General features: G+C 48.4%; 1 protein-coding gene across 3 annotated transcripts in view; it reads left to right on the top strand.

The window, feature by feature from the left end:
• The window catches only part of LDLRAD3 (low density lipoprotein receptor class A domain containing 3), a 245789-nt gene extending 232168 nt beyond the window's left edge, over positions 1-13621 (top strand). For all 3 annotated transcript variants that reach the window (XM_066363137.1, XM_066363129.1, XM_066363139.1), the window contains exons 5-6: positions 8378-8723; positions 10649-13621. In XM_066363137.1, coding sequence (XP_066219234.1) covers positions 8378-8723; positions 10649-10886 — 584 coding nt within the window. In that variant the 3' untranslated portion in view covers positions 10887-13621. The remainder of the gene's footprint in view (positions 1-8377; positions 8724-10648) is intronic.
• Positions 13622-14300: the final 679 nt, after the last annotated feature.

Below are 14300 nucleotides of genomic sequence, written 5' to 3'. Positions count from 1 at the left end.
CTTCTGGCAGGAGAGCAGCCCTGAGACCGACTTACAGAGCCTCAGAACCTGAGACTCCTGCACTTCCCCCAACAGATGTTTCCTGAGGACCATTTTGGGACCTAGGGATGCAGCGATGAGTGAGCAGGATCTGGCTGTGCTCACAGAGTTTCATTTCGGGAGGAAAGAGATGATTCTGCACAAATACAGTGAACAATGACAGGCAGTGACAAGTGAAAACAGATAAGGCCAGGGTAGGGGTGGAGAGGGATGGCAGGCCCAGATGCCCTGCTAACATTGACCTAGGGAGCAGAGATGTGAATGGAACAGGATGTGAGTGACACAGACACCTGGACAGAGGGCAGGGCATGGGCAAAGGCCCTGGGGCAGGTGCTTTGTGTGTTCTGAAATCACAGCAAGGAGTCCAGGGAGTCTGCAGCACAGTGAGCAGACAGAAGTGGAGATCAGGGTGCTGATGGGCAGGATTACTTAGGGCCTGGGAGGCCGTGAGGCCTTCGGACTTTAGACTCAGTATGTAGCAGCCGGTGGAGGGTTTTGAGCAGAGGAGTGACATGATGAAGGAATTAGGGCTTAGAAGGAGTTCTCTGCAGCTAAGGGAAAAGAGACTGTGGAGAGCAGATGGGACAGGGTGGGTAGAGGAGACCGTGGCGGGGACGAGGTGGCAGTGGCCGAGGGCGTGAGGCAGGGGCACTGGGACTGGATCACCCCGCGGCTGCTGTGCAGTTTGACTGGCACCAGATGTGCTTGAGGACTCCTTGTTCTGCCAGCGCTGGGACCGGAGCACAAGCCCCCACTCTGTATAAAATGAATAGCCCTTCCCTCCGGGGTGCCAGCCCCGGTTATTGTGTTAAGATTTCCTGAAACCTTCAGAAGCCATGAACTTGTTCACGGTCAATAAAGCTCCCCCTTGGGAGCCTTGCTTGTAATGCTTCTGTTATCAGCCCTTTTCCCTAAACTACTTAGAAAGTTTCCTACACTCAGAAGGCCCAAGTGCACATGCTCAGCGTTCCCCTGGGTGATCAGGGTTAACGGGCAGACAGAGCACCGATGACCCGATGATGCAGGGGCTGTGACGGACACACAACGTGGAGAACTGATCCACAGCTGCCTTGGCTCCTTGTGCTTGTAAACGGGATCCGGGCCTGCCTGCTCGGTCCTGGGTCCTGGCAGGTGGTGTCAAGGGAGGCTCCTGGTGGTTGGCAGGCTCCAGTCAGTGATCGTGATGCTGGGCCCTAAGTGGGTGTGGCCTGGACGTAGGGGCTACTGCTGCATGGGGGGGGGGGGGGGGCTAAGAAAGTCACTTGTCAGCTTCCACCTTTTAAGTTGGTAGCTACAGCCACAGGCTTCCTCTAACAATGTGCCCAAGGGCCCAGGGACGTCCCTGCCCGACTCGTGAAAAGACATTTTCCAGAATGTTGGGAATAGGCTTACTTGGAACATGATGTGTGTCTGTTCATCTCAGCCTGGCACCGAGGTTGATGAGATGGCCACATCCTCTCGTGAAGGCTCACGATGTACTTGTGCCTCGTCAAGTCTCTGGCAAGTCCCGTAATAACAGCTGTGAATAATAACTGAGGTGTACAGAGACTTGGGCGTGTTTACTGCATCTCTCTCTGCTCCTGTTTCCTGGTCTGTAAAATGGTCTGTTTCACAGCACGGGGTGTCAGTCTCCCAAAACTGCCATAACAAACTGCCACCAGCTTCGTGGCGCAATACAACAGAAATCTGTTCTCTCATAATCCTGGAGACCAGAAGTCCAACATCCAAGTCCTGGCAGGCTGTGTTCTTGGGGAAGGTTCTGTCGGTGAGTCTGTCCCATGTCTTTCTCGCTCAGCTTCTGCCGGGCCTGCAGTTCTCAGCATTCTGGCTTGGGGACAGTGTGACTGTCCCGTCTGCCTCTGTCTGCATGTGGCTTTCTCCCTTGTCTGTTTCTGTGTCTTCTCCTTCTCTGTCATCTTTGGACAGAGAACACAGGACACTCATTTTTAGATTTAGAATCCATCCGAATTCAGGATAATCTCTTCTTGAGATCTTTACCTTAACTATATCTGCAGAGACCCTTATTACAAATGAGGCCCCACTCTGAGGTTTCCAGTGGACAGACATATCTTTTGGGGTGAAACCATTCAGCTCCCTTCAGATGGTATAGGGATTATAAAATCACAGTGAACATATGTAAACACGTGAAATACAGGACGAGAGCTGCTAGGATAGTTATGACGATAATATTATTATTACTCTGTGGTGGTGGTGGTGGTGGCTAGTATTGTTTGTATTATTATTTAGTCCAGATCAGAAGTGGAGAACAGGTCACAAGGCAAGTGGCATTCCACACTCCACCTCTGGCCTTCTTTTACCACACCCTCTGGTTGGTGCTGAGAAGCCCAGTCAGGGTAGACTACACAGTCTGAATGCCTGGTTGAGGGGGGTGATATGAGCCATTGAGAGTCCTTGATCTGAAGAATTTCACAAGAACCACACTGTGACACAGAGCTGGGTAATGCTTATACTGATGGGGGTCTTGCAGAAGGACCAGAGGACAAAGAGACGAAAGATGGTAAGACCCCAAGGAGGTCTGTTCCTGGCCTGGGCCCAGATGCAGCCGGGCAGATGGAAACCAGAAGCAGCATGGTGGCTTGGTGTGGACAGAAGAAAAGAGAGAATTCAGAACAACCTACATGTTCCAATCCGGGAGACCGGATGGCCAGAGAACCGACTACCTTTTAGGAGCCTATCCTAAGAACTCTCTGTACCAGGGACTACACAGGTCACTAATTTATTCAGCATCTGTGTTGAGCACTGACCATAGAATAGTGGGCAAAGAACAAGCCTGTTCCTCTCCGCATGGCTTCCACAATCTGATTGGTCTGCTCGAACGTTGCGGTAGCATCGTTTGTAATAGTGGGGGGGGAGGGGGGGACACAACCTAAATGCACACCTGGGGTTTGCTGTTCCCAGCCCCCTCCCTCAAGGAATAAGTAAATTGTGATATATCTGTGTAGTGGGATGCTGCACAGCTTCTCTTTACCAAAGGTGTGGATGAGGAAAGATGTCTATTTGTTGAAGTATCTGTGTGGCGTGAAGAATCCTTTAGAAGGGTCTACGCTATGGGTCAGTGAACTAAGGCCAGTGAGCCAAGTCTGATCTACCTCCTGCTTTTGTAAATAAAATTTGATTGGGACACAAAATCACTTGTGCACTGACGGATTGTTTATAACCGCTTCTGCACTACAAAGGGCAGAGTTGAGTACTTGTGACTGAATGTGTACATCCCGCGAAACATGTAATATTTACTACATGGCCCTTAACAGAAAAAGTTTACCAACACCTAGTCTACCCTAAACTGTTAACTACTGTTAACTATTATTCTCCAGTGGAATTCTAGTAGGTTTATGGGGGGGCATTTTGTTGTCTTGAACATTGCTATAGTACTTTAATTTGAATAATTAACATGGACTTTTATAATCAGAAATGAAGTTCTATTTATGCAGGACTCACACTACCTGATTTTGAGACTTCCTGTAAAGCTTTAGTTATCAACACACTTATTAGCATAAAAATTGGTGCACAGTTGGGTCAACTGATTCTCAACAAAGGTGCCAAGGTAATTCAATAGGAAGGGATAGGCTTTTCAACAAATGGCGCTGGAACAGTTGGATAGCTGAAGGGGGTGGAAAAGAACATTGAACTTCACCTTGTACCATAAACAAAAATTAACTTGCAGAAGATCATAGATGTAAATGTAAGAGCTAAAGCTATAAAACTTCTTCTAGGCAACGATTTCTTGGATGAAATACAGAAAGCACAAAACATGAGTAATAATTAATACAATGTACCTCATAAAAATTTTTTTTAAACACTTATCTTCAAAAAGACACTGTAAAGTAGATGAAATGACAAGCTACAGACTGGGAGGGAAAGATTTGCAAATGACATTTCTGGAAAAGGACTTGTAGCCCAGAACATATATATAAAGGCCTCTTACTACTCAATGATAAGTAGACAAACGCACTTAAACATGGGCCAGAGATTTAAATAGACACTTCACCAAAGATCCGAGGATGTCAACTCAGCACACGAACCAGACGCTCAGCATCCATGGTCATTGGGAAATGGAACTTCAAACCCCGGTGATACCACCACACACCGAGCAGAATGGCTAAGATGTAAAAGATTCACCATATTAAGCGCAGGTGAGGCTCAACACAACTGGCAGGTATGGGGGAGGGGGAGACAATGCTATAGTTACTTTGAAGAACAGAACAGGGTGACAGTTTCTTATAAAGTTAAACATACACTTCCCATATGACTCAGCAGCCTTACTCCTAAATATGTATCAAGAAGTATGAAAAAATATATGTCAGCACAAAGAAACTAGAGACAACCCTGCTGTGGGTACATCCATCCATTCAGTGGAATGCTACTCAGCATCTAAAGGAAAGGAATAGTAATACTCGCAGGAACGTGCATGAATCTCAGAAGCATTCTGCCAAGTGAAAGAAGCCAGACGTAATCAGTGAATACACACGATCTGATTCCACTTACTTGACTTTCAGTGGTTTCCATGACTGAATACTTGACGGGGATGTGAAGGTTCTGTACTGTGTTTGTGGTGGTCATTACACAATTGTTTATTTTTAAATTCATCTAACTGTACATTTTAAAAAGGTAACTACAATTTTATAGTTTTATTGTGTGTAAATATTTTCCACAATAAACCTGACTTTTTAAATGTATTGTAGAGAGTTGGGAAGAGAGAGAGAGATCAGTTTGCTGTTCCACCCATTTATGCATTTATTGGTCAATTCCTGTATGTGCCCTGACCTGGAATCAAGCCTGCAACCTTGGTGCATTGGGACAATGTTCTAACCAGTGGAGCTACCCAGCCAGGGCTAAACCTAACTTTTTAAAATAGTTAATCTGGAGAGAAATAAACTTAAAAAATAACTTTTTATAAAGGTACACAGGAGTTGATTTTTCAGAGGAAGAGTGAAGAGTCAGTTTGAATAGGGCAGTGGACATTCCAGAACAGGCACCCTTGACTCCTGGGGTCAGGCTGGCGGCTTTGGAGCCATCCTCAGGGATTGACGAGTCAGTCAGGGGTCTCGAGTGAGTGACAGCGGGGCATAGACCCCGAAGGAGCCCTCATATCACGGGAAAAGAAGGAAGGAAAAACAATGAAGAAATCAAGATGCGCCATCATGTGTATTTTTAGTAGATAATACAGGACAAATATGTGGAACAAAGTAGAAGAATAAACAGCGGGAAGTAAGTCTGTCCCTGGCCTCTCTTCCTCTCCCTGCAAGCGACCAGTCATACCAGTTCTGCGTGTCCCTCCAGAAAGAGTCTCTGCCTTCTCCACTGGTCTTTGCATTGTTTTCACTTACCATAGTATTTCATTTGTCCCGTCAGTAGATGTAGCGCTGCCCTCATTCTTTAAATAGATGTTCTATTGCATGAATACGCCATAATTTATTTAGCTATGCTGCAATTGATAGATATCTAGATCTTTTCTGACATATTAGCTATTATGAGCAATGATTTCATGAATACTTAGTTATTTCTCGTTGATGTTAAGTATATCTGTTGGGTTTCTCAGAGTGGAATGGCGAGGTCAAAGGAGATGTACATTTTTTTATTTTGATACTGTTTTTAACCCCTCACCACCCTGACTTAGACCAACTTACCCTCCCACTGCCATGCATGAATAATCATGCCTGTTTTCCCAAGTCCTGGCCAGCAAAATGTGAAGTCCGCCGTTGCCTTTGCCAGTCTGATCTGCAAATTAAAAAAAAAAAAAAGTATCATTTGTGTCTGCAGGAGGGGATCTTTGAGAAGCAGAGCAACAACCCAAGTCACACAGCCAGCTGCCTGAGCCCTCCGCCGGTCCGGGCAGTGCTTCTGCGTGAATTAGAAGATGGCAGCCTTCTTCAAGACACTTGACTTGCCATCTGCTAGAAACCCACTGTGATAACCACACCAATCTGTGATGACTTGGAGGGGAAGAGCACCCCTAGAGTTGTGCCTAATCCAGCCGGCTTCCCCAGAGGCGGCCGTGCGAGCACAGTGGCCCCCAGGTCTGTAACCAGATGGCCTGCAATTCCTGTAGCAGAAGTGGCAGACACAGGACGGGGATTCGAGCTGTGTGACAGTGGAGTGTGAGGGCAGGAGCTGAGGGGACAGCCGGAATAAATGGGAACTTCATTATCCATGGATTATGCACTGGGAACTCGGGTCCCAGGCAACTCCGATAGTAGTAATTTGGCCAGCGGACTCATTAACCTCTTAAGAAAATTGAGTCCAGTTAATGAATTAATACAAGGTGACGTTTTACACACAGAGCAGAAGCGAGACCAGGCACCGCTGAGTATGTAAGTAACATCATAATTTCTCGAGTGAATGTGATTGCCGATTCTCGCCCGTCGACGTGGGCAGACCTGGAGAGACAGAGGGCTCGCTTCGGAGACGTTAATGAGACTAAGATCCACAAGGATTTCACGTTCAGTTCATTGGAAGGAGTGCTCGCCTGTACTCTTAAAACCACGAGTGGTTATCCAGAAGCCAGTGTTCTACATTGGGACCCATCCACTTTCCGTGTGAAAATCCAGCCACTTGCCACTTTTAAGAAGCAAGTCTCACTGGAAAGGAAATTACTCGATCCGTGTCCCGTCCTCCACCCCACACCCTGAAAGCAGACTCTTCAAGCCTCTCTGTCTTAGCTCCAGAGACGTTGAGGAGGAAAATGGAAAGAATGTGAACACTAAGAATTAGCATTAACTAGTTTAAGGTGATGAAGAGTTCTGGCGATGGATGGTGGTGGGGTTTGCACCAGTGTGAATGAACTTAAGGCCACTGATCTAGACACTTACAAATGCTTAAAGTGGAAATTTTACATTTTATATACATACATATACATATATTATATAATATACATATATTATAACATATAATATATGATATATTATAATGTATATTATAATATAGTATATAAAATAAATATAATTATATGAATATATAATATATATTAATAATATATAAATACATATATATTTAACCACGATAAAAAAGGAAAAAGAACTAGCATTAGCTGAGTGCAAACCCTGGCCAGGCACTTTGCTCTGTGAATACAGTATGTTGTATCTTATCCCCTCTGTAACCCAAGGAGATGCTACTGTTACTTACATAGAACCACCACCGTTTTAAAGATGAGGCATCTGAGGCCCACAAAAGAGCAACAGCCAGAAGTGATGGCCCCAGACTTCAACCCCTCTGTACTGCAGACAACAAAATAGAGTATTTTATTTTAAGTCTGGATTCTGAAATACACACACACACACACACACACACACACACACAGCTCCCACCCAGCTTTTAATAATCTAAACGAAGACAGAATTCCAGCAGAACCCCTGAGCGACAGCTAATTGTCTCCAGAAATTCCAGCGTTGCCCCCTCCCGTAACTGTCTGGAGCGTGCTTCTGCCGTGGTCTGGGGTTTTATTTGCTTCTTTCTGCAGTTAATCATGGAAACAGTGACCCAGAGGAACGTCATAGCTTCCGTTTATGTTTGAGTGTAGCTGGAAAGAAAATGAACACAAAGCCTGGAGCTCGAGGGGGAAGATCTGTCTCGGGTTAGGGTTATTTGGGGGAATCGAGAACTGTTGATAGCAGGAAGGAAGACAGTGTGTTTCACAGTGTGTGGCTTTTTGAAGGAGAAATATCTGTGTTCTAATGCTGACTCCTCTACTTCTTGTGTTCCTCGTGGGTATTATAAATTTACAAGGAAAAACTGATTTCTGCCACAAACTTCCCCTCTTGTTCCTTGGATATTGTGTTTCCTGTGGCTAATTTTTTTTTAAAACAACTTTATGGAAGTATAATTTACATTACATAAAATGTCCACATTTTAAGTGTGTCATTCAACGAGTTTTAGTAAATTTACTTATATGTCCAGCCATCGCCTTAGCCAGCCTTTTCATCACCCCAACAAGATCTCTGATAACCATTACCACTTAATCCCTGTTCCCACCCCACCCCCGCGCAACCATTCATCTACATTCTGTCCATAGATTTGCCTTTCTTGGATATTTTATTTAAATGGAATTATACATGTGGTCTTTGTCTGGCTTATTGTGCTTAGCAGAATGTTTATGAGGTTCACCCATGTCATGACATGTATCAACACTTCATTCCTTGTTAACGCCCGAGTAATATTCCATTATATGGACATACCATATTTTGTTTATCCATTCGCTGATTGATAGACATTTGGGTGGTTCCCACTCTATGGCTATTATAAATCGCTGCTACAAACATTTGCACACACGTCCTAAGCTCAGTTGGTAACCTCCTTTTCTCTTCCCTCGGGGGTCTCTCAGAACCAGGCAGCGGGCAGGTGTTTGTGACTTCAGAGAACCAGCTCGTGTACTATCCCAGCATCACCTACGCCATCATCGGCAGCTCTGTCATCTTCGTGCTGGTGGTGGCCCTGCTGGCGCTGGTCCTGCACCACCAGCGGAAGCGGAACAACCTCATGACGTTGCCAGTGCACCGGCTGCAGCACCCCGTGCTTCTCTCCCGCCTGGTGGTCCTGGACCACCCCCACCACTGCAATGTCACCTACAACGTCAACAATGGCATACAGTATGTGGCCAGCCAGGCTGAGCAGAATGCATCAGAAGTGGGCTCCCCGCCCTCCTACTCAGAGGCCCTGCTGGACCAGAGGTGCGTGCCGAATGGAAGAGACTGGGGGTGGGGGGAGCTCACCAAGGGGGGCAGCAGGTATGTGAGCCACACCTGGGCTCCTGGGTCGTGCTGAGAGCCTGCATTCAGGTACTGTAGGCGGCAGCAGCAGCTGACAGGGACAGAGTCCTTGCAAAACAATTCACATGCACCGTCTCATTGACTCCTCTCCATGACTTGCTGAGGATGGTTCTGTTTCTGCCTCAGTTAGACAAACAAGAAGTCTAGAGCTCTTGGGTTTACGTTACTTGTGAAAGACACACAGTTAGGATCCTGGCCAACTCGGAGCCCCGCTCCTCCCTGTCAGTGCCACGCGGATGCGTGTTCAGTCACGGGCGTTCACACTCGCTACCACAGAACAGCCCATACATAGCGGAGATTTGGTTAACGTTTGCAGAATGAATGAATGGCTGAGTGAGCCAGTGAATTAAGGAGTGTGGAAATTGGTAAGTTCCCGAACTCCCTCTATAAATCTAAGGGGTTAGAACAGAGCGCTCTCAAGCTTTGGTCAAGCAGCAGAACCTTCATCACCAATGGAGTCCATAGATGAAGCCAGAAAGCAGAGTTCTGTAGTTGAAGTGGGTAGTGGACCTGAACCCTGCCTGCTCCTTCTTCCTCTCTCCTTTGGTGACCTCCAGCGCATCCCAAAGAACCATTTTGGAAGTCCCTGGACCAGAGCTACCTGGGTCCTCCTCGGTTCTAAGATTGCCAGGCCCTCCCTGCGGGGCTCTGCTCGATGTCCCTCTTCCTCTGAGCCCGGGACTGTGGTCCTAAGATTGCCGTGCCCTCCCTGCGGGGCTCTGCTCGATGTCCCTCTTCCTCTGAGCCCGAGACTGTGGTTCTAAGATTGCCGTGCCCTCCCTGCGGGGCTCTGCTCGATGTCCCTCTTCCTCTGAACCCGAGACTCTGTGAGCAGCGTGAGGCGTTTTGCAGCCCGTGGTCCTGGGGTGACGGGGTTCCCCTGGGACCCTCTTCACTGGCAGCTCTTACCTTATTTATTTGGTCTTTGTTTTCCATCCTCACAAAGGGTAGCTTCAGGAGGTAGTGTCTAAGGGTCTCTTTTTGCAAATAAGCGTCAGTGTACGGGACCTCACTCACCACTCCTAACCCCTTCATTCGGATCTTCCGATGTTGAGTAAGGTTAAAATCACTGAAACCGAACAGCGCCTGTGTTTAGGTCCCAGCACTTCTTACTGCTTTCAAGTTTTTGGTGATCCTATGCAGGTCATTGAATGCCCCCTGCCTCAGTTTCCTCCCCTGTCCCAGGACACAAAGTAGTACTTCCTTCTTCATTCTCAGAATCCTTGCATAAAGTAATGAATGTAAGGTACATGGCATGGGCCAGACTCACAGTGAGCTTTTGGTCACTGAGAGATGAAAAATGGGCTGTCTTTTCTGTAATTTCTTTACCAGCAAGGTGTCATTATCATCCGTCCATGATAAGAAGTGCAGAGAGGCTGCCTTCTCACCCGCCCACGCCCGCACAGCCAGGCTATGCTGGCTTTCAGCGGCTCCCTGAAACCCCGGATTCTGTGGCTCATCAGAGGCCCCACCAACCACCAGCCAGGACAGCAGCTTGGCCACAGGGGGCCCCAGACAGCAGAGCGAAGCAGCTCTGACGAGCCGGGGGTGGGCCTGGCCTCCCCACTGTGGCTCCACCCGCGGGATGTGGTTTGGGCATGGCCCGGTTGGCACAAGCCAGCGTGAACTCACTGACCAGCACCTGTTCCCTGTCTTGTCGCACACCACCTTGACTGCCTCTCCGCTTGGAGGACAGACGTCCTTCCTTACACTAGCATCTGCTCAGGAACGGGCAGAGCTGGCGCGGCCTCCTCGTCTTAGCTCCTCGTAATGCATTCTCTCTCCCCTCCCCTCCCCTCCCGCCCCGTCTGCCTTCTCCATTGCAGGCCCGCATGGTACGACCTGCCGCCGCCGCCCTACTCCTCTGACACCGAGTCACTGAACCAGGCCGACCTGCCCCCTTACCGCTCCCGGTCCGGGAGTGCCGACAGCGCCAGCTCCCAGGCCGCCAGCAGCCTCCTGAGTGTGGAGGACACCAGCCACAGCCCAGGGCAGCCTGGGCCTCAGGAGGGCACCGCCGGGCCCAGGGACTCCACGGCCAGCCGGGGCCCTGAAGAAGTATAAAATTCAGCTATTCCAAAGTCCACACGGGTGAATCTGCTCTGATGTGTTACCACGCTAACAGCCCACGCTCGTGGGCAGCTCCTCGGGGTGCTCAAGGACTGGTCTGGGGTGTGAGCCATCTCTTCACCCCCCTCCCCCAGATTTCAGGGATGTTCTTTGGGTGTGTGTGTGGGGGGTGACCTGGCATAGTTCTGGCCTCCCATCTGACATGAGGTGTCTGGTGCCTCTCTCTGCACAGTCACTCCTCCGCAGGGCCCAGGATCACAGCCTCACCCTTCACGTCCTTCTCCTGAGACTGTTGTCAGCTGGCTGAGTGGGCGGCGGGGTAAAGCGGGGTGTCCGTGGCCACTGAGAAAGCGCGGTTTCTGTGCTGGGTTGAAGGGTCAGCGGGCAGAAGACGCTGGGCCGCATTCTCTGTGGGTGGCCATGTGATCACGGCATTTGCGGGTCTGGGCTGTTTGGTCCTCCCAGGAAGCCATCCTGGGGCGGCCACCGTGCAGAGAAGCCAGGCCAGCGTCAACCCCGTGCGTTAGCCTGTGCGTTCCTCTCAGCTCAGCGGGTGCAGTGGCCGAAGAAAACTTCTGATGTGAGAACGCCCTTCAGTGATCGGCCACGTCCTTTTGGTCTCATGAATGGCCCTGAAGTTTGTACTCTGGTTAGATTCTGGCTTTAAAATGTTGCCTGAGAGCCTTCGCTTTGACAGCGTTCTCTGCAGCATCCCAGAGTAGGCAGGCAGGAAGTCCCCACCATGGGCATATCCGAGTTCCCAGCTCCAGAGATGCCCGCTGCCGAGAGCCCAGGCCTCCTCTGGCCCACCATCCCTTCCCTGGTTTCTGGATTGTCAGCCTCCAGCTGTGACCTCCTGTCAGCAAGGGATGAGCACCAGCTGGGTTGGCCTGATCTCTCATCCGGCCCTTTGACCTGATAAACCACACCCAGCCTGCCTGGCCCATTCGTGCAGCCTCAACACGAGCCTCCTAAGGTCCCCTAACGCTCCCGAAGTCACTTTGCCTGGGTATCTGGACCTGACACTGTGGTTTCTAACCCGTGCGAGGAGGACCGTGTTCGATACCTCCCAGCAGAGCTCCCAGATCCCTTGCTGCACGCTCCCGGTCCCAGGGCCACGCTGCAGGGGGCAGGGCGGGGGGTGAGGGGTCAGTTGGGTTAGGCCCCTTCGAACATCCCATAGTTTCTGCCCTGAGAGATGATGGACAGTGGACGTTTTGGAGTCAAGATTTGCCATTCGGACTTTCTTTTTTTTTTTTTTTAATCTTTTAGAAATGCATTTGAAACAGTGTGTTTGTTTGTTTTTCCCTTCTAGTTAAGGGACTATTTATATGTCTATAGGACAGCTGTTTGTTGTTTTTCTTTAGTGAGGTCCAAAGAAAGATGCAAAAGGGGTCATGCCTTTGCCCCGCTAAACCCTGATAACAAGTCACTCCAGACTGACGGGTGTGCCAGGCGTTTGTGCATTGTTGCACTTTTGAGTTATTATTTATCAAGTTCTCGAAGGATGCTGAACCAAGGGGTGCCTCCCTCCCTCGGTCATTGTCTCCGTGTCTCCTCTTTCTGTGTGTCCCACCAGCCACAGGGCCCACCCTGGGAAACAATGGGTAGAACCCGGGGTGTTATTTGACCAGAAACTGATGGGGGGGGGGGGCAAAACTGGAACCAGGGGAACCCCTCTGGGCAGCGCTCACCCAGTCAGGCTCCCTTCCACGGCCCCCAGGAGCTTGGGCTGCCTCTCCGATGCTAACTGCTAATTCGCACGGAGCCTGCAGAGTGGGGATGAAGTGGCTGGCCTTCAGTGATCCTGTTCTGTAGACTTCTTTTCTTAACCAAACCCAGAGGATATTACCGGAAAGCTAACCACTTGGTGATTTTGATTTTTGTTTTTCAAGGAAAGAAAAGGAACCAGTTGCTTGCATCTTTCATTTTTAAAGTAACACTTGAGTTATTTTCTGAGTGATCCAGTAAAAGAAAGAAGTTCTGATGGCATCCAGAGCGCGTTAGGAACTCGGGCCGAACATTTCATCTCCTGGGAGAGTGGCTTTCTTTCTCCCTTTGATGAGCCCCTGCTTCTGTCTGGGGCTCCTGGAAGTTGTTTAGAGGAAAGGATTCTAATTTTAATTAATTGTGCTGCGCATTAATCTCGCGTACATTTCTGCTTCCAGGCATTTTAGGAAAACAAATGGTATTGGTAGATAAGGGGAGCCTGTTAAATGTTGTTATTTTTTAAAAATACAAACAAACACAGGGACATTTTATTATAGATTTGATTTTTTTAAATGAATGTTGTTTAAAATATGTAAATAGGACAGACACCAAAGCTGCAGAGGTTTGGGGTTTTTTCCCCCTCTTCTCAAGATAGCAAAATAAGTGACCAGCCATATTTTTTAACTCATTCCAGCAGCATCTGTTTTTATACATTGCCTACATCTATGCCAACTGGAAAACCATCTCTGCCCTCTTTTCTCAGATGAGATCCATGAGACGTTTTTCTTTTAGCATTAAAATACTCTCACTGTGATAAATAGCTGATCACCCGACTCAACTCCCTCTAATTTGAAATTGACACTTTTTTTAAAAAAAAATGCAACTAAGTGGTTAATGGTGTGTGATGCTCAAAGTTGATGTAAACTGGAAAGGTTGTATGCAGTTGTTTTTTTTTCCTCATTATTAGGGTTTTTTTTTTTTAATTTTATACTTTCAAATAAACTTGCAGTTTCATTCTTTCTATTGGTGTGAATGGTCCTTCGTCCACCTCTCTCCTCTGTGGACAGTCACTTCTGTTCTGTGTGCCATGTAAAGGGAGAGAAAGGAAGAGTATTAATGATGGGGCTGCAAGATGATGGGTATTTCAGGGTCCCACGGCTGGTGTGATTAGAATGAATGCAGAGGGGAAATCATGAATACCAGTGAGTATCCTGGGCCCTGGGATGTCACTTCAGAAATTCACTTCAGGCAGTTTGGGTGTTATCAGCTTTCCCTCCGGCGCCGTTTGGGGCGAAGGGGGAAGTGGGTGTGATAACCAGACAGACTCGGGCTGTGTGTTCAAGGGGACGCTCTGCAGCTCGAACCCAAGTATGCTGATTAGTTTTGAGCCACAAATCGAAGGGGGAAGTGGGTGTGATAACCAGACAGACTCGGGCTGTGTGTTCAAGGGGACGCTCTACAGCTCGAACCCAAGTATGCTAATGATTAGTTTTGAACCGCAAATCGAAGGGGGAAGTGGGTGTGATAACCAGACAGACTCGGGCTGTGTGTTCAAGGGGACGCTCTGCAGCTCGAACCCAAGTATGCTGATTAGTTTTGAGCCACAAATCGTGTGGATCGGCCCCATCAGTGGCGGGAACATCTTTGGGCTAAGTCCCATTCCAGAACCACATGTTGACTGATACCGCAAGGATAGTT

This window comes from Saccopteryx leptura, chromosome 1 (assembly GCF_036850995.1).
Source record: "Saccopteryx leptura isolate mSacLep1 chromosome 1, mSacLep1_pri_phased_curated, whole genome shotgun sequence".
NCBI lineage: Eukaryota > Metazoa > Chordata > Mammalia > Chiroptera > Emballonuridae > Saccopteryx > Saccopteryx leptura.
The sequence above is the reverse complement of the archived record's forward strand: the minus strand, read 5'-3'. Positions and strand labels throughout refer to the sequence as shown.